General features: G+C 38.5%; 1 protein-coding gene across 1 annotated transcript in view; it reads right to left on the bottom strand.

Moving 5' to 3' along the window:
• The window catches only part of CATSPERB (cation channel sperm associated auxiliary subunit beta), a 128,409-nt gene that overhangs the window by 39,221 nt on the left and 61,820 nt on the right, over positions 1 to 27,368 (bottom strand). Inside the window, exons 14-16 of the mRNA XM_060161755.1 lie at positions 24,768 to 24,912; positions 7,869 to 8,023; positions 5,570 to 5,724 (exon numbers count right to left, since the gene is read on the bottom strand). Of these exons, the coding sequence (XP_060017738.1) occupies positions 5,570 to 5,724; positions 7,869 to 8,023; positions 24,768 to 24,912 (455 nt within the window). The remainder of the gene's footprint in view (positions 1 to 5,569; positions 5,725 to 7,868; positions 8,024 to 24,767; positions 24,913 to 27,368) is intronic.

Raw genomic sequence — 27,368 nt, 5'->3', positions numbered from 1 at the left:
ATTGATAGGTCACACAGAAAAAAAATCAGTAAGGATACAGAAGATTGAAAAATCACAATTAACAAGATTAATCTAACAAATAAATACTAACATTGCACTCAACAATGTATGAAATGTATAAACATAGATAATACACAATGACCAAGATAGGTTTATTCCATGACTTCAAGTCTGGTTCAGCAATAAATCCATAATATAATTTACAACATTAAGTAAAAAGTTAAAGGAAAAAAATCTATAGATAAGCTCAATAGATATAGAAGAAACATTTAAAAACAAAAATAAAACACCTGTTAAACTGAAAAAAAAGATAACTGTCTATAAATGAAGAAGCGTTTTAAAAATTTATGGAAAGGATAATCCGTGATGGTGAAATGTTTAAAACATTCTTTTAAAAGTCAGGAACAAGGAAGCCCACTGTTATGGTCCGAATGTCTGTATCCCTCTAAAATTCCTATGTTGAAAACCTAAAGCCCAAAGTGATGGTATTCAGAGGTGAGGCTTTTGGGAGGTGATTTAGGTCATGAGGGTGAAGGCTTTGTGAATCAGTTTACTACCCTTATAAAAGGGGCTCCAGAGCAATCCCCTGCCCCCTTCAACTATGCGAGGACAGGGCAAGAAGTTGGCAGTCTACAACCAGAAGAGAGCTTGCACAGAACCCAACCATGCTGACACCCTAATCTTAGACTTCCAGTCTTCAGAACTATGAGAAATACATTTCTGTTGTTTATAAGCCACCCAGTCTTTGAAATTTGATTATAGCAGCCTGAACGGACTGACACCCACTATCTTCATTTCTATTTAATGAGCTCCTAGATACTGTGACAGAAAAAAAAAATGTATAATATGCTAAGAAATGTTAAAGAAACAAATTATTTGCCCGTGATGTGATTATCTGCTTAGAAAAATATTTACCTCTACTCAGAAAATCCAAAAGAATATATAGAAAAAGTACTGGAATCATCAAAAGAATGTAGCAAATTTGAAACATTTAAGATTGCTGCACAAGGGCTTCCCTGGAGACACAGTGGTTGAGAATCCACCTGCCAATGCAGGGGAAATGGGTTTGAGCCCTGGTCCAAGAAGATACCACATGCCGCGGATCAACTAAGCCCGTGTGCCACACCTACGGAGCCTGTGCTCTACAGCCCGTGAGCCACAACTACTGAGCCCGTGTGCTGCAACTACTGAAGGCCGCATGCCTAAAGCCCGTGCTCTGCAACAAGAGAAGCCACCACAATGAGAAGCCCGCGCACCACAGTGAAGAGTACCCCCGCTCACCGCAATCAGAGAAAGCCCATGAGCAGCAACGAAGACCCAATGCAGCCAAAAATAAATGAATGAAATAATTAAAAAAAAAAAAGACTGTTACACAAAAGTCAATTACAAGACATCTGCTTTTGCTTTCAACGCAGAAAGAAGCAACCTAACAAGAAACAAAACAGATAAATCACTAAGTCATCATTTTCCTTAAGCCATCAGATAACTAAAGTCACAAGATAACCAACTAACCTGAAATCCAAGGGAATAAGCCATTCTGAGGAGAATCTGAACACAGGAACAGTCTCACTTATGGAAGAGCATGAGAGGGAGAAACAGTGCTGCCACAAAAGAAGCAAGTAAGAAATAGCTAAAATTGTAAAAAACTGTCAAAGGCCAAGTATGGGCTGGTATGTGAGTCTGGAAATGCTGGGGCATCTTTCAAAACGGAGCCTGTACTCACTTGCAAGCTCCTTCCCATGGGTTTCCCTGGACGCTCAGGAGAAAGATGGGGCAGGGAATAGACCAGACAGTCCCTGCTGGTGGTGCAGGCATCAAGGGAGTGTGGGAGGGGTCACTGTGGGGAGTGGGTGGAGAGGATGGGAGCAAGCATCACTCGCTTCCCTGAACCTTCTTTCATAAGAAGCAAAAGTCTTAAGCTACAGGAGGTTGGGCATTCAACAGTTGCACACAGGTCTCAAAAGAGGTGATCCATGCTGGGGGGAAGTGCTTGGGGGGTGCTGGCACTGAAGCCCTGGCTCCCTCCCTCCCTCTTATCCCCTACACAGCAGAAGCTTGAAGCTACTGAGAGAGAGGAAGCAAAGCCACCCATCACTGGGGCACAGGCAAAGACACATTATGGATAAGGGAAGCTAAAATGATAACTCTCTATCCTTATGGAGAGTCAGGGAGCTGTCTTGGGCCTAAAATTCTAGGAGAACAAATAGAGTTATCCTGCTGCAGGAAGAATCAGAAATCTCCACCTAAGATCTAACTGCAGGTACAAGGCAGAATTTGGCTGCAAGAGGTAATTTTTATTAACAGGTTGTTGTGCTTTTTTTTCTTAATGGAACTTGACAAGCTGAATCTAACATTTAAATGCAAGAACAAAGGCCAAGAAAATCCAAGAGGGGGTGCTATTCATAGGAGTTACCTGGTTAGAGAAATTTTGTCATTGTGATCTAGGGAAGGGCAAATACAGCAATGAAGGAGAAGAGAGACAGAGACAGATTGATGTACATGTGGAACTAGGATATATCACAGGGGTGACACTGCAGATCAGGGGGAAAGATGGGTCTTGTTTGCACAAGTGGTTATCTATATATATAAAAAAAGAAAGAAATCAGATTCCCACTTCATACTACACTCAACATCAATTTTAGACAGATTAAAAACTTAAAAATACAAAGTAAAAGTTAAAAACTATAAGACAAAATAGGAGAATAGCTAAATAGATTGTGGTATATTCATATGAGTGAATACAGACACATACATCAATACCAAATCATTTTTAAAGCATATGGGGTAATTTAAAAAGCATAAGGTTGTATGAAAAAGGCAAGTCACAGGAAAAGGTATACATTGCTAAGTAACACATCTGGCAAAACTAATATATATATATATATATATATATATATATATATATATATATATTTTTTTTTTTTTTTACGGTATGAGGGCCTCTCACTGTTGTGGCCTCTCCCGTTGTGAGCACAGGCTCCGGACACGCAGGCTCAGCGGCCATGGCTCACGGGCCCAGCCGCTCCGTGGCATGTGGGATCTTCCCAGACCGGGGCACGAACCCGTGTCCCCTGCATCAACAGGCGGACTCTCAACCACTGCGCCACCAGGGAAGCCCTAAACAATATATTTTGATACACATATATGTTAAAGCTATAGAGAAACATTTCTTAAAATGTTTACACAAAATTCAAGGTAATGCTTATTTCTGAGGAGGCAGAGTGTTGGGGTGGGGAAGAGGCAGCAAAGCAAAGGAAAACTACACAGAAGCACAGCTGGAAGGGTGCAGGGGCCCCAAAAGAGTGGAAGACTTCCCGAGGCCCAGAGGTGACGGGGGCAGTTGTCTCCAGGTAGAAGTGTCACCCCCATCAGCAGACCTCTTGTCCCTTTATCTCACCTCCATTTTCTCACCCAAACTCCAGAAGGGGCTGGAAACCATCAGCTATGAGGGAGGGGGGATATGAATCTAAAAATAATAAGGATGAGGAAATTCTCCACCTCCCCACATTCCAGACTCCCCAGGCTGGGTCCGGCTAAAACAGGGGCCGTAAAACAAACTTAAATTGGATAAGGATTTGAAGTTTCTTAAAACACTGGGCAGGAACGGAGTCATGTGGTAATTGACTGACTTAGACTTTTTTAAGCTAAGGAAATATTTATTTACTCTCTAAGGGAAAAGCTATGGGACTTGCTGATACTTCATCTAGAGGCAGAAAGGAAATAGGTCCACAGAGGTGGTCTGAAGAGACAGGAGGAAAAAAAAGTTGACATCCAGCTGATTCAGTAAACAAATTACACATAATTGATCTGGTTATTCACCTAATTTGAAGCCTTCAATGCTTCCCCCTCCCTTAGAATAACATCCACATTCCCTACTGGGACTCAGAAGGCCCCACCTGACCTGGTCTCGAATGACTTTTCTCCTTGGCTCACAACACTGAAGTCACTCTGGTTTTTCTTGGGCTTCTCAAGCACACGTCATGCTCCTTTTGGCCTGGGGGCCTTTTCCACTCTGTGCTCTCAGGCTGGAACCTTCCCCCCACCCGATCCCCTTCCTTCATCCTCATTTTCCTGATCTCATCATAAGCACCACTGCCTCTGGGAAACCTTCCAAGATCCTCCAAATAAGGGCTCAACCCCCCGGAACTCACTCTCTCAATGCTCCATGCTCCTCTGTTGCAGACTTACATCAACAGTGATTACACAACTGTCTATGTCCTGTGCTAGAATACAAGTTCCAGGAGTACATGGGTTTGAACGTCTTCCTCACTCTCTATCATAGCACCTTCCAGAGTACCTTGTTAAATAACTATTTGTGGAAGAGAAGAATGAAGGGTTCACCCTGCTTCTCCTTCTGACTATCTAGATATCTGCCTTTGGCCCACAGCTGACCTCATAACTTCCGGCTCCCACAACCTTGACCTTCCTGCTTGAAGTCCCACTTGCTTCCAGTTCCCTGATCCTGGCTCTTTGCTCCCATTTCCTTCCTCGGAGATGCTCATTCTCTAGTTTCTGTGCAAGTGGAGCACAGTTATTGAATTTGATCACAGAACATGCTGTGCTGGTTTTCAAATATTCTGATTCTTTAGAGAATTATCATATGCTTTTAAAAATAATTAGGATATAAGAAATTGATATTAATGTTGAGATGATGTTAATCATATGTTAATTTTAAAGAGTGATTCTCTACGTTTTCTACAAGGACCTACCTATGTAAACATGCACTAATTGATCTGGAATATCACACATCCAAAAGCCATCAAAAACAAATAGTTCTAGGTGATCACAGATACTTTTCTCAGAGGCTGAAGGTTCTACAGTCTTTGTGGAAGAAAACCCTAATGCCAGCATTTGCTATATTATGTTTGATTCTTTTCCCCATCTCTACCTCTGAGTGAGCTGTCCCGTAGAGCTGGAGTTGTTGGCTATGGGACAAGATCCTAGTTGACAGCCCAAAGCATGTATAATAGATTTCAACCTGGTGGAACAGGGCTAACCACTTTGGAGATAGGTGAGTTTCTGGTAATCTGAAACTGTTTCTTTTCTGGTTGTTAGATGTGGGGGTGAGGGGTTATAGAATTTATATTGTTTTCCAAAGAAAGATTTCAGGCCTTAAAGGAAGCTTTCAGGGTCCCTGGCTCTTGCCAACATCTTCGAAGTAAGCGTTCCTCAGAACTCTGCATATCTTGCCATGCAGTGTTTCTTGCAGAATGGCCTCCTCTACGTTAGATGTGCTTGTCTTTAGGACATATGACAACTGCCATGGGAGTGAACTCAGAGGATAAGCAGTATCCAGTGTAGCCCAGACATTTTTGATACTCAGGACGACAAACACACATTTCTTTAGCCTGACCAGATGGTGCTGACATAACTGGCCCCATGTTTCTCAAACTGGGGCATAGTGCAAGGCACCTTAGAGTCTATAAGTAAATGTATTTGGCCTTGCGAGGTCTCCAAAAAAGACTTACTCTCCTTGACTAGGAAGATTACTCCAAAAGATAGGCTCAAAATTTAGAATATCAATACTGGTGTGCAATCTAAGTAAAATGTGAAGATAATCAGTACCTACCTGGAGTGTATCAATTTTCCAAGGTGAATGTCATTGAATTTCTTGGTGTATATACTTTCCTTCGGTTCATTCTCGGGCACATATGCATAAAAGATCATTTCATTTAAGGTGATATACTGTGGAGCAAGGACAGTCTCAAAGCCGATGTCAGGAGCCTGGAACACGAAAAAAGAAAGTACTGAATTTAAACGAGTTTAAATTTCCATTATGGCAAAATGAAAATAAGATTTGCTTCCAGTTCACATCAAAACAATACTGCTTTGCTTATCAATAGGAGGACTAGTTCAACACATTCTGTCTGAATGTCCACGCATGTGCAAGGGAAAACACACTTTTCTGTTGAGGAGGAAAAGAAATTCTGAGTTCAGTTTAAGATTCCCACGTAGAAGACTGCAGTGGGAGATGTGAATGTCTTGTCTTGTGTGGGTGGGAGGAGTCTGGAGGCGCAGATTCTAGATTCAGTTCCTATGTGGAGTTTTCTGTAAGCGAGGGGCAGGGAAGAACCTCTCGTCACTTGAGAGCTGCCCCCCTCGCCCCGCAATCTCACGCTGGTGACTCTGCACAGCTGCCGCTGAGTCCCCAACACTGGTGGTTCACAAGGCTTTCCCTCACTGTCAACACGGGCACCTTTGGACCAGATTTCTGACCCACACGTCTTCTTTCCAACACACCCTTCTCTGATCCTGATCTTGTCCAGATTTGGGAACTTGCAGGGGTGAGAAGACAGGTAGGGACCAGCCCCCAGGGGGATGCTGGAGTCACCCTTGTTGCTATGACAGGAGGAGGGGTGGTAGATGGTACAGACTGGTTGGGACGCCACCATCAAGTAGTGCCTTCCAGACCCATTTTCTGTCATGCCTTTTCCTCTGGCCTCTAAAAGTTGGGAACCCACGGAGAAGAGAGAGTGGGAAACAGATGCCAGGAGAATACATGTGGGACTGAACAGATGGCTTAAGGAGTCTTGAAAATTACTGACAATGCTTTAAGGGTTCTGCATGACACTCTAGACTGGGAGTGGCAAGAACATCCCATGGAAAGAATGTGCAAGTCCAGGGAAAGGCTGCAGAATGACTGAAAGCTTGCTGCCTGATTCGATGTCTGATTCCAGTGACTAACCCGTGATGTGTGTAATTTGGGGTGAATTATTTAGCCTCCGTGCACTTCACTTTCCTTATGGGTAAAATGAGGGTAAATAATTGTTATAAAGATTAAGTGTTCATGACAGTGCCTGGCACCTAGTCGGAGCCAAATAAGGTCTAGGGATCGTTTGTATCCAGAGACATATGTATAGTTTGTTTAGGGAGAGGGAGGTCGTAATATTGAGAGTAAGTTCCTTGAACTCACTCGCCCTGAGTATAAAAACCCCCACTGGCTTTTGATTTAATAATTTAAACTTTCACATAAGAGAACTAAGACATTTCCTACAAATTGTGAAGTTAGTGAAAATTGAGGTAACTGCTTTTGTGGTTAGTGCTACCCTCCCGCTCACGTGATTTGATTTATTTCTATGCAGAGCCACACAACAGATGGGCAAATAAATACACAAGGAGTCGCGTGATGGCATCTTACTGTCACTAGAAAGTTCCCCTTTACTCTCTACAAATATCTCGGACAGACAGGGATGTTAAAACAGCATGTTCTGAACCGCAGTTAAAACAGAGTCATCCTTGAGTCCTCCTTTATTCTGTTTCCTTTAAGCCAAAGGGCAGGTTTTATTAAGTCCCAGTCAAAAAATAGGTTTGATTCTTCGCTGATACATTGATGAAAATTCATTATTAATTATTATTAATTCATGATTATGTGCCCCGTGATGAGTTCTTAGGCATATATACCTTCATAAGTGGCACATTATACATTAAAATTATTAGAAAAATCTGCATGAAGTATCTTCTGTGACACACATAACACCTTTCTCTGTTAGCATTAGAAAAGGAAGAAACAAGGGGGCAGGGTTAATATGAAAGAAGAAAGGTCAAATATTGGGAAAAAACAGAACTCATGTTTCTTCAAGGTCAACCTTGAGAGGCAGAGAGTCAAACCCACCATGGATCTGGGTTGGATCTAGCTTAGAATATCTGGTGGTTTGCTGTGAAGACATTTATATGAAGATATTCTGGGTGGATATAAATCTATATAGCTCTGTATGTGACTTGAAAGATTTTGGAGATGTTCCCTGATATATGGAGGTTTTTCCTTTAGTTAAATAGAGCAAAGAGCATTAATAAGAGTTTGTAAGGAAAACACTTTCCCATTTCCACTTAAAACAAGACAAACTGTTTCAATGCATTATATCACTGACCTGTCCAAAAATACCTTTAGAATTTCCAAAGGCAGCAAGTGACCCACCAGCTTCAAAATGATCCGGAGTCAGTTTATGTATGAATCCCATGTGGTCATAGTATAATGTGAAAATTTTATCAGAAATAGATCCAATTTTACTATATCTTCCTAACCCTGTTAGGAAAGGAACAGACATCTCTTGATATTGATACGATACAACTAGAGAACTTTAAAAGCTATACCTTATAAAAACTCTATTTAAACTAAGAGGTGGGAGAAGGGCTCTGAGACTCCAGAATTAGCAAAATTCATGATAGTCTTTGGTAAGTCCTTGGAAAGTCTTTTTCAAGCTCCATTTCATTACAGAACCTGTCCGCTGAAGTAGGTGAAGGACAGAGTGAGGGGGTGTCTAGAAGTATAGAGGAAAAGAGGTTAGCTCCTCCGGCAGTGGGTTCTCTTCCTAACACTGAAATCAGACTCCTGAGTAGGTAGAAGGCAGTGAGAAAATAACCCTTGGGGAGGCAAGGGGGAATTATCAGTAGAGACCACTGGGTCATTAGGTATACTAGGATTAATATGTTGAACCAAACTTGGTGTTTTGCGTTTCTCTTGTGTCTTAGGGCAACGTGTTGAGAGGAACTGGCAGTCATCTGGTGATGCTGCAACATTCACTGAACCAAACACTGATCCAGACAAAGAAAGTGTCCCCTCTCCTGGATGGAGGATGGAGACAGAGTGAACGCTGAGGTTTCAGGATGAGAAAGGTTGATTTCCAACCCCTCCCCCCACCAAGCTCCCTAATCCTCCCTAGTTTCTCCTGTCCTGACCCCTAAACACTAGAGTGCCCCAGGACTCAGTTCTTAGATATCTTCTACCATTATTTCTGGAGATCTCATCCAGTTCCAGGATTTTACTTTATTTTTTTAAATTAATTTTTATTGGAGTATAGTTGCTTTACAACGTTGTGTTAGTTTCTGCTGTACAGCAAAGTGAATCAGCTATACGTATACATATATCCCCTCTTTTCTGCATTTCCTTCCCATTTAGGTCGCCACAGAGCACTGAGTAGAGTTCCCTGTGCTATACAGGAGGTTCTCATTAGTTATCTATTTTATATGTAGTAGTATATATATGTCAATCCCAATTTCCCAATTCATCCCACCTCCCCTTCCCCCCTTGATATCCATAAATTTGTTCTCTATGTCTGTGTCTCTATTTCTGCTTTCAGGATTTTAAATCCATTTTTATGTGGATGATTCCCAAATTTAAACCTCCCATCTCATTCTCTTCCCTGAACTCCAGACTTATCTAACTGCCTAATGACATCTCCATATGCATGTCAGCCAAGCATCTCACATGGAACTCATCCCAAACGGAACTCCCAATCCTCACATTAAACCCCCTCCATCCTCAGCCTTCCTCATTTCCAGTAAGGGCAACTGTGTTATTCCTGCTGCTCAGTCCAAAAACCATACAGCCATTCTTAATTCCTCTCTTCCTCTCACACCCTGTGTCTAATCCATCAGCAAATCCTACTGACGTCAGCCTCAAAAAATATATATATAGAACGCAGCTACTTCTCACCACAATCACCCTGGACAAGCCAATATATATATTTATTTATTGTGAAATTTAGAATGAGGAATAAGCTCATGCAATTATGGAGGCTGAGAAGTTCTATGATCTGCTGTTTGTAAGGTAGAGAACCAAAGGCCCAAGCACCAGGGGAGCTGATAGTGTAACTCCCAGTTGAAGCCCAAAGGCCTGAGAACTGGGTTTGTGGGGTGGGAGGGCAGGAGAAAACTGATGATGTCCAAGCTCAAGCTGGCGGGCAAGAAGCAAAAGGGGTGAATTCCTCTTGCCTCCACCTTTTTGTTCTACTTAGGCCCTTAAGAGATTGGATGATGCCCACCCATACTGAGGAGGACAGTCTATGGATTCAAATGTTAATCTCATCCAGATACACCCTCACGGCCACACACAGAAATAATGTTTAATCTGGGCACCCCTTGGCCCAGTCAAGCTGACACATCAAATTAACCATTACAATTGTTAAGGTTCAATATGCCATATTTCATCTATAAACATAAGATACGCTTTTTTTTCCTTCACATTTTCACATCGTGGAAATGGAGATATTTTATAATTGATCTGTCTTATAATCATTGTCCAATAGGTGGCACTCACGCCATAATAGTCAATTGGCTACACATGTATGTATTATACTTTGTCTCCGCTCTTTATACTGTCATCACTTTACTGAATCACTGGTATAATACATGCTGAGCTTTAATGCTGCTTAAAATGCCTTAAAATATTACATTATAATCTGGTATTGAAACAAAATTATTATGGGTTCAGCAAGAGAGAAAAACAAAGCAGGGCATAGATTTATCAATAAAGCAAAAGTCGCTAAAGAATTACCACACTGCCATATTTTCTTGTAGAACAATCACCAGGTACTTTATAAGACCTAAGAAAAAAGAAACCTACAAGTAGATGAAATTACATTATGTTTTACTATGGAGATACACATGAAATTATTGCCTTATCACACAGAATGCTGGGGAAATGTCAGCACAGTCCATGCATCATCCACGATCACTGTTAAAACACTGTGTTAAAGGTTAATTGGAAGAGTTTTTCCTTTCTTTGTGTTAATAGAACAAAGTGCATCTTACACTCAATGAAGCTCACATTTGATGAAATATGTTTACAACATTCTTCTGTTGGTTTTGCATATGAACAACTAGTTGAGTTGGTTCTTAGGTAATATTTTTCTCTGAAAGTTCTTTAAAAGAATATGTGATATTCATTGTTGTAGCAGAAAAATCCAAGGCTGCCTTGATGTTTTGCTGTGCTTTAAAAATTCTTTTTTTTCTTGGCTGCATTTGATCTTCATTGCTGTGCACGGGCTTTCTCTAGTTGCGGCGAGTGTAGGCTCTTCTTCGTTGTGATGTGCGGGCTTCTCACTGTGGTGGCTTCTCTTGTTGCAGAGCATGGGCTCAGTAGTTGTGGCTCATGGGCCCTAGAATGTGCAGACTTCAGTAGTTGTGGTGCACAGGCTCTAGAGCACAGGCTCAGTAGTTGTGGCACACGGGCTTAGTTGCTCAGCGGCATGTGGGATCTTCCCAGACCAGGACTCAAACCTGTGTCCCCTGCATTGGCAGGCGGATTCTTAACCACTGTGCCACCAGGGGAGTCCCTGGCTTTACATTTTCTATTTCAAATAATTCAAAAGTGTTTTTGCTTTTATTATTGGTTTTGCTTTTAGTTAAAAAAACTAATGTTTTATCAATTTGGTTTCCTTTATTCTTCCTATTTTCAGTATTTATACATCCATTCATTCATATCAGAGGGGTACAATGTGCCAGGAAGAGAAATACAGAGCCACCACCTTTGTTCATCACTGAAAATCCCTACCACTTGCAATTTCTCAATCTTTAGCATCTATATTTGTCATCCGAGATTCTTTCTAATTATTTATTCATTCTATATGTGGACATGTTTCTATAGTTTATATCTATAATTTTTAATAATTTATATTGCCAATTTAGTTTAGTTTTCTGAGGTATTAAATATTTTTACTATTTTCAAAGTAATCTTGCTTAGTCTATGTTGACTTCTGTTTCATAATATGTGTTTATTCTCTATTTACCCATTCCCCTGGATCCATTCTCAGACTTCCTCTTCCCTATTTGGTGCACTGAAAGGCTCACCCCTGTGTATTTCAATACTTCCACTCTGTTTCCAGCTGGATTCTGAATGGGTTTGGCCAGTGAAAGGCACTAGCAGGAGATAATAACAAGGGAAGGAAAGAGAAGTCTGTCTGTCTATCTATCAATCTATCTATCATCTATTTATTTGCATTACCCCTTTAACTAAAGGGACTGTAATGGCTTTCTTCCATTGCTAGTCTCTGGGTATTTTAATATTATTATTGGTTCCTTTAACTCTGTCCACCATTCTGCAAATAATTCCCTTATAAAGGCTCTTCAGGTGAAACACTTGAGTGGTATTAGGTTCTTGCCAGGATTATTACTGATACAGTATTTTTTTTTTTTTTACCAGACATGTCCCTAGAAACAGTATCAAAATGGGATTCTGGGACTGAGTAGCTTATACATTTAAGGAATGCAAAGATGTCTTGTTATGCCTGGCAGATATTGTGAACTGGCAATCCGTACCAAGCACGGGCAACACAATTACTCAAATTATATTGGATGGAGTAGGTCTGTGGAGGGCAAGACTTCAGGTGATCAAATCGGGTGGCTGTGCTTGATTACAATAACAATCATAGTTTTTAGTATGACTTATTAGATGTATTAGAAAGCTTAACAAAAACAATAACAACAACAAAACAACAAACTTATGACCTTGAATATCCAGCTCAAGGCCAGTGTAGAGAACCTGACAGCTGTATGGGGAAGAGGGAACCTTACCTCACCACACACAAAATCAGGAATTTTAAACAGACCTATATAAGCAATCTAAAATAATTAATCTCCTAGAAGAAAACAGGAGAATATCTTCATAAGTTTGGGATAGACAAAGATTCCTTAAACAGGATATACAAAGCAAGAAGCACTAACTATAAAGAAAAGGCTGAGAAATTGATCATCTAAAAATTAATAATTTTGGACTTCCCTGATGGCGCAGTGGTTGGGAGTCTGCCTGCTGGTGCAGGGGACGCGGGTTTGAGTCCTGGTCCGGGAAGATTCCACGTGCTGCGGAGCAGCTTGGCCCGTGTGCTGCAACTACTGAGCCTACGCTCTAGAGCCTGCGAGCCACAAATACGGAGCCCATATGAAACAACTACTGAAGCCCGCACGCCTAGAGCCCGTGCTTCGCAACAAGAGAAGCCACCGAAATGAGAAGCCCATGCACCACGAAGAGTAGCCCCCGCTTGATGCAACTAGAGAAAAGCCTATTTAGCCACGGAGACCCAGTGCAGCCAAAAATAAATAAATAAATTTATTTTTTAAAAAATTAATAATTTTGTTCATCCAAAGACACCATGAAAAGAATAAAAATTACAAGCCACTAATTGGGAAAAGATGTTTGCAAATTATATTTCTAAAAAAGGACTCATATCCATAATACATTAAAAACTCATACAAATCAATAAGAAAAAAGGCAATCCAATAAAATTTTATTAAAAAGACTTGAAGAGATAATTGACAAAAAATGATACAAAGATTGGCCAGTGAGGGACTTCTCTGGTGGCGTAGTGGTTAAGAATCCGCCTGCCATTGCAGGGGACACGGGTTCGATCCCTGGTCCAGGAAGATCCCACATGCTGTGGAGCAAGTAAGCCTGTGTGCCACAACTACTGAGCCCGCACTCTAGAGCCCACGAGCCACAACTACTGAGCCCACGTGCCACAACTACTGAAGACTGCACGCCCTAGAGCCTGAGCACTGCAACTACTGAAGCCCCCGCGCCTAGAGCCCACGCTCCGCAACAAAGAGAAGCCACCGCAACGAGAAGCCCGCGCACCGCAACGAAGAGTAGACCCCGCTCGCCACAACTAGAGAAAGCCCGTGTGCAGCAACGAAGACCCAATGCAGACAAAAAATAAATAAAATTTTTAAAAAAAGATTGGCCAGTGAACATGTGAAAATGTGCTCAACATTATTATTCGTGGAAACTAAATCTTCAATGAGATACCATTACACACTCACCATAATGGCTTACTATTTAAAAGACAATACTAAGTGTTGGCCAGAAGAGGGAGCAACTGGAATTCCTTCATATTGCTGGTGGGACAGTAAATTGATAAAATCACATTGGAAAAATGTTGGCAGCATTTAATATTTTTTCTCACAAAAACTAAACAAACATATACTTTATGATGTAGTAATTCCATTCTGACATTTATACCCAACAGAAATGAAAGCTCTGTCTAGCAAAAGACTTATACAAGAATGTTCATAACTGCTTTATTTGTAATAGGCTCCAAATGGAAGCAACTCAAATACCTACCAGCAGTGGAATGGATAAATAAATTGTTGCATATTCAGACCATGGAGGACCACGCAGCAGTGAAAAAGAGCAAATTACTAATACTTGTAACAATATGGAGGAATCTCAAAGTCATAATATTGACTGGAAAAAGTCAGACATTAAATATATACCACAGGGGTTTCCCTGGTGGCGCAGTGGTTGAGAGTCCACCTGCTGATGCAGGGGACACGGGTTCATGCCCTGGTCCGGGAAAATCCCACAGGCCGCAGAGCGGCTGGGCCCGTGAGCCATGGCCGCTGAGGCTGTGCCTCCGGAGCCTGTGCTCCGCAACGGGAGAGGCCACAACAGTGAGGGACCGTGAACTGAAAAAAAAAAAATATATATATATACATATATATATATATATATATGTATATATATACCACATAATTCTATTTATATGAAGTTCACAACCAGGCAAAACTAATTTATGGTATTAGAAGTCAGGATAATGGCTACCCTTAGAAGTATACTGACAAGAAAGGGCATGTGGGACCTTTCCAGAGTACTGGGAATGTTCCATAGCTTGCTCTACTTTCCAACCCCTCCCAATGATACTGATAGTTATTTTTGTTTATTTCACAGTCACAGGATGCCTGATTGTCAGAATTCTAAATGCTACTACTGCACACCTTCTGTCTCAACAAATGATTCAGACAAATTAACCACAAGATTAACCTTGATACCAACATAAATTGAACAAAATTTTATTGACAGAAACGAGAATAAGTAAACATTGTGGGGAAGATCTGAGGGACTAGAATCAGAATTTTGTGCTCTCTACTTATCCTTGAATAAGGAAGGACCATTGAGGAGATATTATGATGGTAAAACTGTTCCTGCTGGTGAGCATCAAGGACACAGGATCAAGGCCTTAGAAGCCATGCTTTATGAAGTCATATCAGAAACTTTTAGAAAGCTTGTTGTTTAGAATCATATCATAGACTTACAAGACCAGAAGAACCTGGTTTTAAGCTTGGACAGTCAAGAATGCTGGCAATGTTAAAAACAAAGAAACAAACAAAAACCCCCAGACTCATTCTTGTCTTGGAGACAATTAGTATATTTCCTACTCTGGTTATACCTAATCAGGTATCTCCAAGTTTACCCAATCTCCAAACTTACCCAATGATCTATAAAAGTGTACTTGAACATTGGGAGATCTACCTTCGGGGAAACTGTATTTCTTTTTTTTTTTTAAACCTTTATTGGAGTATAATTGCTTTCCAATGTGTTAGTTTCTGCTGTACCACAAAGTGAATCAGCTATATGTATACAAACATCCCCATATCCCCTCCCTTGTGAGCCTCCCTCCCACCCTCCCCATCCCACCTCTCTAGGTCATCACAAAGCATGGAGCTGATCTCCCTGTGCTATGCGGTAGCTTCCTATTAGGGGAAGGGGAAGCTGGGATGAAGTGAGAAAATAGCATTGACATATATACACTACCAAATGTAAAATGGATGGCTAGTAGGAGACTAGTAGTGAAGGTAGATCTTCCTTGCCTATTAAGTTATTGAACTTCAGCATTATTTTTTTCACAATTGGTAGTTTTATTATCTCATGAACACCTGAAAAAATGAACCTTAAAATGTATGAAAAATATAAACCTCTCTGAAGAAAACATTAAGAGTAAAGCTTCATGCTCATGAATTAGGCAATGGTTTCTTAGATAAGACAGCAAAATCACAAACAACAAAAGGAAAAAGAGATTGGACTTAGTTAAAATTTAAAACGTTTGTGCCACAAAAAAACACCATCAGGAATGTAAAAAATGCATAGAATGAGAGAAAAATACATGCAAATCATATATCTCTTAAGGGACTTACATTCAGAATATATAAAGTACTTTTATAACTCACCAATAAAAAAACAATTAACTCAATTTTAAATTGGCAAAGGATTTGAATAAGTATTTCTCCAAAGAAGATATATTAGTGACCAATAAACACATGGAAAGATTCTTAATATCATTAGTCATTAGAGAAATGCAAATCAAAACCACGAGATACAATTTCCCATCCACTACAGTAACTAAAATTTTAAAAAGACAGATAATAATAAGTGTTGGTGAGGATGTAGAGAAATAATCCTCATACATTGCTGGTGGGAATGTAAAATGGTACAGCCATAGTTTGACAGTTCTTCAAAACGTTAAACATAGAGTTACCATATGACCTAGCAATGAGAATCCTAAGTATATACCCAAAAGAACTGAGAGCATATGTCTACACAAAACTTGTACACAGATGTTCATAATAGTATTATTCATAATAGCCAAAACAGTGTAAAAAACATCAAATGTACATCAACCCAAATATCCTGATGAATGGATAAACAAAATGTGCCAAATCCATATAATAAAATATTATTCATCCATAAAAAGGAATGAAGTACTGATATATGCTACAACATGGATGAAACTTGAAGACATATTAAATCAATAAGTCAGTCACAAAAGGACAAATACTGTATGATTCTACTTATATGGGGTATCTAGAGTGGTCAGATTCAGAGAGACAGAAAGTAGTTGCCTGGGGCTGGAGGGAAGAGAGAATGGAGAGTTATTGTTTAATGGCTATGGAGTTTAAGTTTAGAAAGATGGAAACATTCTGGAGGGAGATGGATGGTGATGATGGTTGCACAACAATGTGAATATACCTAATGCTACTGAGCCATACCCCTAAAAGAAATTAAAATGTTAAAATCTGTGTTGTGTATATTTTAACAAATAAATAAATTGGAGTAAACAAAACCACCAGCAGGAATCAACAACAACAACAAAAGAACCATATTATGCCAAAAGGTAGAAAAGTATGAGCTAAGGAAAGGAAGAGAAACTTCTGATGTAACAGGTCACACTACTCTATGTCTAACCCTTTAAAGCAATATAGAGAGAAGGAAGGTAAATCAACAAAATCCTGAGGACTCTCAGTAATATCCTCCTAAGGAGACAGAGGTTGACAGTGGATGAGATGGTTTCCAAAGGAAAAGCAAAGGGAAAAACCAGCCCTCTTAAGTGAAGTCAGGTTCACCACCTTCCAAGGTCCTTTACTGAGTTGAGGGAATGAATCAAGTGCTACCTAGAGGAGGTGAAGCAAACAGTCTCAAGAATAATTTACCCACATTGCATCAGAGCAAACTGAAGATCTACCAGTGCTGTACACTTTAGTGATGAACCAGAGAAAAAGAGGAGGAGGAGGAAGAGAAGGAGGAGAAGATGTGAGGGAGGAAAGGGGTAAAGAAGAAGGTAGAATAGGGGAGGGAAGGGGAGAGGAAAAGGCAGAATAGGAAGGCACTGATAGCATATAAGAGATATAAAGAATCCAGTCGGACAAAGCATATCCCAAGATAAGGTAAAATTTCCTCTGTATTTTGCATCAAAAGACTTTAATGAATTAATAGATTCAACAAGACAAGATCTCAAAGCCTCAATAACTGAATGACAACATGAAAAGGCAGATCATAGAGATAGAGAAATAAATTGAGAGCCATGTCCCTTTATCATTCTAGGCTCCAAGACAGGTTAACAAAATTTAACTGTGTTGGAAGCAGGGAGGCATCTGTCAATAAGATCAATCAATATGAATTTTTCCTTTCAACTGTGCAAACTGAGAGGAGCTATGTAGGCTTGATCAATGACATCAATGACGAAATTTGACATCAATGACAAAATTACCAAACCAAGTAAATGGAGAGCCATATATCATTTACCCACCTCCACCTCTTACAAGCTGTGTGACTTTATTTTTTTTATTTTTATAAATTTATTTATTTATTTATTTATGGCTGCATTGGGTCTTCATTGCTGTACATGGGCTTTCTCTAGTTGCGGTGAGCGGGGGCTACTCTTCGTTGCAGTGCGCAGGCTTCTCACTGTGGTGGTTTCCTGTTGCGGAGCATGGGCTCTAGGCACATGGGCTTCAGTAGTTGTGGCTCGTGGGCTCTAGAGTGCAGCCTCAGTAGTTGTGGTACACAGGCTTCCTTGCTCCGTGGCATGTGGGATCTTCCCGGACCAGGGCTCGAACCCGTGTCCCCTGCATTGGCAAGCAGATTCTTAACCACTGCACCACCAGGGAAGCCCAAGCTGTGTGAGTTTAATCATATCAATTTAAACTGTAAAAGTAATTTAACATTACCTATTTCAACTTGGTTGTTGTGAATATTAAATGAGATGATATTTGTAACATGCTGAGTACAACTATAGTAGCTCAGTGAGTGGGAGCTATTATTATTTGTCTTTGGGAGGGTAAAAAAAATCACTGAAATTGTAAATGAGAATAAAGCATGATGTTTCAGAGTCCCCCTGCTTTAGGGTTGTTCATAGGATCCTATTTTTGTAGATCCTAAAAATCCATCATCACCACACACCCCCCCCACCAGAGGATTTTGGGAAGATGGGATGTACTAGAAATCTCTCTCCCCACTTGGACAACAATTGCACTGGAAGAATCTATCTGATGTAATAGTTTGGGAACTCTGGAGTCTATTGAAGGCTTGCAACTTCCAGAGGAAGACTCGGGTAGTAAATTGTGGTTAATTTCAGCCCTTAGCACAGTAGAAGCTACCCATCCTCCACCTCTAGCCTCAGGGCAGGCAGTCATGCATGTGTTCCTGGGGCTGTTGCACACAGCTTGCAGGAGCCAGTGTGGGCAAAAAGGACCTTGTTCTCCAAATATTGGGGATCTGTGCTCTGTTTGCTGATTGCAGCTTCTTATCACAGAGGTGCAGACAAAAAGGAGGGTGGCCATTCTTGTTGCACCTCTTTCAGTGTTGCAAGTCCACTCCCCACTGGCTGAAATGACTTCCAGGGAATTTAAAGGTCTGAGCCCTTCCCCCTTATCTACCCCATCATTTGTCTCTTTTTTTTCCCTTTTGGGAACCAGACATTAAAGACTAGGACATTTGAGGTATTATCAAAAAGACAAGAGGCAACAAGTGTTGGTGAAGATGTGGAGAAAAGAGAACACTGTTGGTGGGAATGTAAATTGGTGCAGCCACTGTGGAAAACAGTCTGAAGACTCCACAAAAATCAAAAATAAAACTACCGTATGATTCAGTGATTCAACTTTTGGGTATATATCCACAGGAAATGAAATCACTATCTCAAAGAGATATCTGCATCCCCATTTTCAATGCAGCATTATTCAGAATAATCAAGACAGGAAAACAACCTAAGTGTTCACCAACAGATGAATGGATAAAGAAAATGTGGTATATATACACAATAGAATATTATTTGGCCATTAAAAAGAAGGAAACCCTGCCATTTGCAACAATGGATGAAACAGAAGGCATTATGCTAAGTGAAATAAGTCAAAGAAAGACAAATGCTGTATGACCTCACTTATATGTAGAATCTATTAAAAAGTCAAACTAATAGAAATTGAGAGCAGAATGGTGGTTGCCAGGAGTGTGGTGGCAGGGGAATGGGGAAGGGGTAATTGGTAAAGGTGGTTGAAGGGGACAAATTTCCAATTATAAGATGAATAAGTTCTGAGGATGCAACATACAGTACAGTGACATAGTTAACAATACTATACATATATTTGAAAGTTGCTAGGAGGGTAAGTCTAAACAGTTCTCATCACACAAAAAAATTATAACTATGTAAGATGACTGATGTGTTAACTAACCTTACTGTGATAATCGTTTTGCAATATATACATATATTAAATCGTTACACTGTACATCTTAAACTTACACAATATTATGTCAATTATATCTCAGTAAAGCTGGGGAGAAAGACTAGGACATTCAAAAGCAACTGCATACACAAGGAAAATTTAGAAACTGACCACATACACTTGGGGAAAGGTACAGGCTCAGGAAAGACCTAAGAAGGTCTTGAGTTTACATCTCAGGCTAATCCTTGGCACAGAGACAGCCCACAACAATAAAAAAACAAAAACATTAACAACAAAAAAGCAAACCCTGGGGAAGGGGGAGAATCTGACTTCCAGATCTACTATATTATTAGATTCAAATGTCCAGTATTCAACAAAAAAATCACAAGGCATACAAAAAAAAAAACAGAAAATATAGCCCATTCAAAGGAAAAAATTAAATCAACAGAAATGTTCCATCTTAAAGATATTCAAAAAACTAAAGGAAGATGTGGAAAAAGTCAAGAAAATAATACATGAACAAAATGGAAATATCAATAAAGAGATAGAAAAACTAAAAGAACCAAAAAGAAATTCTACAGCTGAAAAAGCACAATAACTGAAATTAAAAATTTGCTAGAGGGGGGCTTCCCTGGTGGCGCAGTGGTTGAGAGTCCGCTTGCCAATGCAAGGGACACGGGTTCATGCCCTGGTCCGGGAAGATCCCACATGCCACGGAGCGGCTAGGCCTGTGAGCCATGGCCGCTGAGCCTGCGCATCCGGAGCCTGTGCTCTGCAACGGGAGAGGCCACAACAGTGAGAGGCCCGCGTACTGCAAAAAAAAAAAAATTTGCTAGAGGGATTGAAAGGTAGAAGAATCAGTTAATTTGAAAATAGGACAATGAAAATTAGCGAGTCTGAGGAACAGAAAGAAAAATCATTGAAGCAAAGTGAATAATGGTTTGTAAGTGTACTTGTGTTTTCTATATGATTTAAGAGACTAATACATTTAAAGAAAAAAATGATTAATGTAAAAGCTAGTATTACTTACTGTTAACTTGGGTTTGTAACTCCAAATCTCATTTTCTACATAATTTAGGAAACATATGCATTTAAAAGAATTACTAATTTATGTTTGGAGGCACACAATGTATAAGGATGTAATTTTGTGACATCAACAGCTGAAACAACAGTAGTTGGAGACTTCAATACCCCACTCACAATTATGGACAGAACACCAGACAGAAGATAGGTAAGGACATCAAGTACTTAAACAGTGCAGTAAACCAACTGGTTCTAATAGACATACACAGAACATTCCACCCAACAACAGTACATACACTTCTTAAGGGCATATGGAACAATTTCCAGGACAGACCATATGTTATACCACAAATTAAGTTTCAACAGACTTAAAAAGATAAATATCACACAAAGTATCTCCTCTGATCACAAGGAGATGAAGTTAAAAATTAATAACAAAGAAAACTGGAAATTCACAAAATTGTGGAAACTAAACAACACTCATTTGAACTGGCAACCTACCAAAGAAGAAATCACGAGGGAAATTGTAAAATACCTACAGACAAATGAAAATGAAAATACAATATACCAAAACTATGGGATGAAGTGAAAGTGGTGCTAAGGGGGAGATTTATTACTCTAAATATTTACATTAAAAATAAGGAAGAGAGCTTCCCTGGTGGCGCAGTGGTTGAGAGTCCGCCTGCCAATGCAGGGGACACGGGTTCGTGCCCCAGTCCGGGAGGATCCCACATGCCGTGGAGCGGCTGGGCCCGTGAGCCATGGCCACTGAGCCTGCGCGTCCGGCGCCTGTGCTCCGCAACAGGAGAGGCCACAACAGTGAGAGGAAGAAATGAGTGAAGGGAGCCAAAAAGTACAAACTTCCAACTATAAAATAAATAAGTCATGGAGATGTACAGGAATACCTAGGAAATACTGCAAGTTTGTTTCTAGGCCAACACAATAAAGCAAATACTGCAATAAAGCAAGTCACATGAATTTTTTGGTTTCCCAGTGTATATAAAAGTTACGTTTACACTAGACTGTAGTCTATTAAGGGTGTAATAGTATTATGCATTTAAAACAATGTATATACCTTAATTTAAAAATACTTTATCACTGAAAAATGCTAACCATCATCTGAAAATGGATGGTTGCTACAAACCTTCAGTTCGTTAAAAAAAAAAGCAATATCTGCAAAGTGCGATAAAGCTAAGCACAATAAAATTACATATACCTGTAATGTACAGCATGGTTATTATAGTTAATAATACTGTATTACATATGTGAAAGTTGCTCAGAAAGTAGATCTTAAAGTTCTCATGACAAGAAAAAAAAATCTGTAACTATGTATGGTGACGGATGTTAACCAGACTTATTGTGGTAATCATTTTGCAATGTCTACAAATATAAAATCATTATGTTGTATACCTAAAACTAATATAATGTTATATGTCAATTATACCTCAATTAAAACTGTTAAAACAAAAACCAAGAAATTTCTCAAATCAACAATTTAACTTTAAAACTTAAGGAACTAGAAAAAGAAGAACAAAGTAAACCAAAAGCTAGCAAGGAAAAAGGAAATAATAAAGATTAGAGCAGAGATAAATGGAATAGTCAAAAAACAAGATAGAAAATCAATAAAATCAAAAGTTGATTCTTTGAAAAGATCAATAAACCTTTACCTAGATGAACTGAGAAAAAAAGAAAGACGACTCAAATTACTAAAATCAGAAGTGAAAGTGAGAACATTACTGCTACTTCTACAGAAGTATAAAGGATTATAAAAGAGTATTATAAACAACTGTACACCAGCAAATTGGATAAGCTAAATAAAATGGAAAAGTTCCTAGAAAAAAAACCCTACAAGACTAAGTAAATCGTGAAGAAATAGAAAATCTGAATAGACCTAAAACTAGTAAGGAGATTGAAGTAGTAATAAAAAATCTCTCAACAAAGAAAAGCCCTGGATCTGGTGGCTTCACTGGTGAATTCAACAAAACATTTAAAGAAGAGCTAATACTGATCCTTCTCAAACTTTTCCAAAAAATTGAAAAGGAGGGAATATTTCCCAACTCATTCCATGAAGCCAGTGTTATCCTGATACCAAAGCCAAACAAAAACACTATCAAAACAGAAAAAAGAAAACTGTAGACCAATATCCCTGATGAGTAATGATGCAAAAATCCTCAACAAAATACTAGCACACAGAATTCAGCAGTCCATTAAAAGGATTATTCATCATGACTAAGTAGGGTTTATTCCTGTAATGCAAGGAACATTGAATGCAAACAACATATGAAAACTGATTAATGTAGTATACCACATTAACAGAATGAAAGAAAAAAACCCACAACATCATCTTAACTGATACAAAAGAGCATTTGACAAAATTCAACATACTTTCATGATAAAACACTTAACAGACTAGAAATAGAAAAAAACTATGGGAGGTGGTGAGTGGGATGAATTAGGAGGTTGGGATTGAGATATATACACTATTGATACTATGTATAAAATAGATAACTAATGAGAACCTACTGTATAGCACAGGGAACTCTACTCAGTGCTCTATGGTGACCTAAATGAGAAGGAAATCCAAAAAAGAGGGGATATATGTATATGTATAGCTGATTCACCTTGCTGTACAGTGTAAACTAATACAATATTGTAAAACAACTATACTCCAATAAAAATTATAAAAAAAGAAGAAAACTAACTAAACATAATGAAAACCATATATGAGAAACCCACAGTGAACATTATACTCAAGGGTGAAAGACTTAAAGCTTTTCCTCTAAGATCAGGAACAAGGCAAGGAAGCCCACTCTCACCACTTCTATTCAATATAGTACTGGAAGTTCTAGCCAGAGCCATTAGGCAAGAGAAAGAAGTTAAAAGCATCAGAATTGAAAAGGAAGTAGTAAAATCATCTCTGTTCACAGATGATGTGATCTTATATGTAGAAATCCCTAAAGTTTCTACCAAAAAAAAAAAGAAAGAAAGAAATCTTTTAGAACTAATAATGGAATTTAGCAAAATAGCAGGATATAAAATCATCACTCAAAAATCAGTTGCATTTCTGTACACTAACATGAATAATTAGAAGACAAAATTAGGAAAACAATTCCATTTACAATAGCATCAAAAAACTACTTAAGAAATAACCAAATTAGTTAAGGGTAACCCACAGAATGGGAGAAAATATTTGCAAATCATATATCTGACAAGGGATTAATATGCAGAATAGATAGAAAACTCTTAAAACTCAACACTAAAAACAAGCAATCTGATTAACAAACAGGTAAAGGACTTGAAAAGACATTTCTCCAAAGAAGATTAAAAAATGGCCAATAAGGACATAAAAAGATGCTCAACATCACTAATAATTAGGGAAATGCAATCAAAACTATAATGAAAAACCACTTCACATCCATTAGGATGATTACTATCAAAAGACCAGAAAATAACAAGGGTTGGCAATGATGTGGAGAAACTGGAACTCTTTTGCACTGGGAGTCAGAATGTAAAATGGTACAGTGCTGTGTAAACAGTATTGCAGTTCCTCAAAAAATTAAATATAGAATTATCATATGATCCAGCGATCCCACTTCTGAGTATATACCCAAAAGAAATAAAAGCAGGTCTCAAAGATATATCTGTATAGCCATGTTCATAGCAACACTATTCACAATAGCTAAAACATGGAAGCAACCCAATTGTCCACTGATGTATGAAGGGACAAGCAAAATGTCATATATACCATACAACTGAATATTATTCAGCCTTAATGATGAAGAAAACTCTGACATATGCTATTACATAGATGACCCTTGAGGACATTATGCTAAGTGAAATAATCTAGTCACAAAAGGACAAACACTGTATGATTCCACTTATATGAGGTACCAAAGTAGTCAAAATCATAGAGACAGAAAGTAGAATGGTAGCTGTGAGAGGCTGTGGGGAAGAGGGAAGTGGGGATTTATTTTTTAAAGGGTATAGAGTTTCAAGATGAAAAGAGTTATGAAGATGGATGTGGGAGATACTTGCAGAATATTTGCATGTATTTAATACCACTGAACTATACACTTAAAAATGGTTAAGATGGTAAATTTTGTTATGTTTATTTTTATTACAGTAAAATTTTTTTTTAAATCCATCACCCCTAATAGGTCTGTGACCTTAGGATTAGTTCATTAATATGGCAGATTTTAAAATAAATCTTCTAATCCCTGGCTCACAGGTAGTGCTTATACCAATAAAAGTGAATTCCTCACCTGCCTTTGTCAAGTAAACCTTTCCACTTCGGGAAACAAAAGTAATAGCTGAAGTATAAAAACTATGATAAGTATTCTTTATGATATCATCATGAAAGTCAGCTATTAATTCAAAGGTGTTGCCGCCATCAATTGAAAGCCATACCTAAGGGAATAAAAAGATAATACCTCACTAAAGAGCTGCCATGTAACAGTCATCAGTTACCTAATCTTCCTACATAAGAAAAGTCATGCACCATGACCATACTCCCACATCCATCCCCCACACACAGATGTACAGACAGACTCCTTACCTACTTGGTCAACCGTCTATTTCCTTCCTAGAGTTTGTGCAAAAGTGTACATGGCAGTCTTCAGTTTTAAACAGTATGCATTGTGAATGTACCAAAGAACAAAGTTATTCCGTCATCTCCCAACTGGTCCTCCTTGCTCATAAAAGGATGATGTGTTGGATGTATTTGGATATGGAGGAGAGTGCTTATCCATATTAAAATGAGACTTCTGTGCTGAATTCCTTTATTAGTTCTAATCAGGTTTTTTTGTTTTTGTTTTGTTTGTTTTGTAGAATCTTCAGAGTTTTCTACATACAAGATCATATCATCTGTGCATAGAGATAATTTTACTTCTTCCTTTTATATGCAGATACTTTTAAATTTCTTTTTCTTGTCTAATAGCTCTGGTTAGAACTTCCAGTACTATATTGAATACAAGTGTTGAGAGTGGGCTTCCTTGCCTTCTTCCTGATCTTAGAGGAAAAGCTTTAAGTCTTTCACCATTGAGCATAATGCTCACTGTGGGTTTCTCATATATGGTTTTCATTATGTTCAGGTAGTTTTCTTCTATTTCTAGTCTGTTAAGTATTTTTATCCTGAAAATATGTTGAATTTTGTCAAATGCTCTTTTGTATCAATTGAGATGATGCTGTGATTTTTTTTTCTTTCATTCTGTTAATGAGGTGTATTACATTGATCAGTTTCATATGTTGAACCATCTCTGTGTTCTAGGAACAAATCCCACATGGTCACGGTATGTATAATCCTTTTAATGTGCTGCTGAATTCAGTTTCCTAGTATTTTGTTGAGAATTTTTGCATCAGTGTTTTCTAGGGATTTGGTCTCTAGTTTTCCTTTCTTGTAGTATCCTTGTCTGGCTTTGGTATCAGGATAATGGTGGCATCATAGAATGACCTTGGAAGTGTTCCTTCCTCTTCATTTTTTTTGGTATGAGTTTGAGGAGGATTAGTGTTAATTCTTCTTTAAATATAATATTTGGAAGAACTCACCAATGAAGCCATCCCATCTTGGGCTTTTCTTTGTTGGGAGGTTTGATTACTGATTCAATCTCCTAACTAGTTATTGGTCTGTTCAGATTTCCATGCCTTCACAATTTAAGAATTAGTAGGTTGTATGTTTCTAGGAATTTACCCATTTCTTCTAGGTTATCCAGTTTGTTTGCATACAACTGTTCATAATATTCTCATATCCTCCTTATTTCTGTGACATCAATTGTAATGTCCCCTCTTTCAATTTTAGTTGTCTTCTTTTTCTTAGTTAATCTAGCTAAGGCTTGTCAATAAAGCAGCTCTTAATTTCATTGCTTTTTTTCTATTGTTTTTCTATTCTCAATTACATTTATCTCTTTTCTAGTTTTTATTATTTCCTTCCATCTGCTAGCTTTGGTTTGGTGGGTCTTCTTTTTCTAGTTCCTTAAGTTGTAAAATTAGGTTGTTAATTTGAGATTTTTCTTTTTAATATGTGTTTATAGCTATAAACTTCCCTGTTAGTACTGCTGTTGTTGCATCCCATAAGTTTTTATTCACAGATTATTTTTTATTTTCTTACTGAAGTATAGTTGATTTACAATATCATGTTAGTTTCAGATGTACAGCACAGCGATTCAGATATATATATATATATATATATATATATATATATATATATTCTTCAGATTCTCTTTCCTTATAGGTTATTAAAAAACACTGGGTATAGTTCCATGTGCTAGACAGTAAGTCCTTGTTTATCTGTTTTATATATAGTAGTGTATATGTGTTAATCCCAACCTCTTAATTTATCCCTCTCCCCACCCCCTTTTCCCCTTTGGTAACCATAATTTGTTTTCTATGTCTGTGAGTCTCTGTTTTTGAAATAAGTTCACTTGTATCCTTTTTTTTTCTTTTCAGATTCCACATGTAAGCGATATTATATGATAGTTATCTTTCTCTGTCTGATTTACTTCACCTAGTATGATAATCTCTAGGTCCATCCACGTTACTGCAAATGGCATTATTTCATTATTTTTTATGGCTGAGTAGTATTTTATTGTGTATATATACACCACATCTTCTTTATTCATTCATTTATCTGTTGATGGAAATTTAGCTTGCTTCCACACCTTAGCTATTGTAAATAGTGCTGCAATATGTCTTGTTTTCATTTTAACTTTCTCAAGGTATTTTATGATTTCCCTTATGACTACCTCTTTGACTCACTGGTTGTTTAAGAATGTGTTAATTTCCACATACTTGTGGATTTTCCAGTTTTCCTTCTATTGACTTCTAGTTTCATTCCACTGTGATTGGAAAATATACTTTGTATAATTTCA

Source organism: Lagenorhynchus albirostris, chromosome 1 (assembly GCF_949774975.1).
Source record: "Lagenorhynchus albirostris chromosome 1, mLagAlb1.1, whole genome shotgun sequence".
Classification (NCBI taxonomy): Eukaryota; Metazoa; Chordata; class Mammalia; order Artiodactyla; family Delphinidae; genus Lagenorhynchus; species Lagenorhynchus albirostris.
The sequence above is the reverse complement of the archived record's forward strand: the minus strand, read 5'-3'. Positions and strand labels throughout refer to the sequence as shown.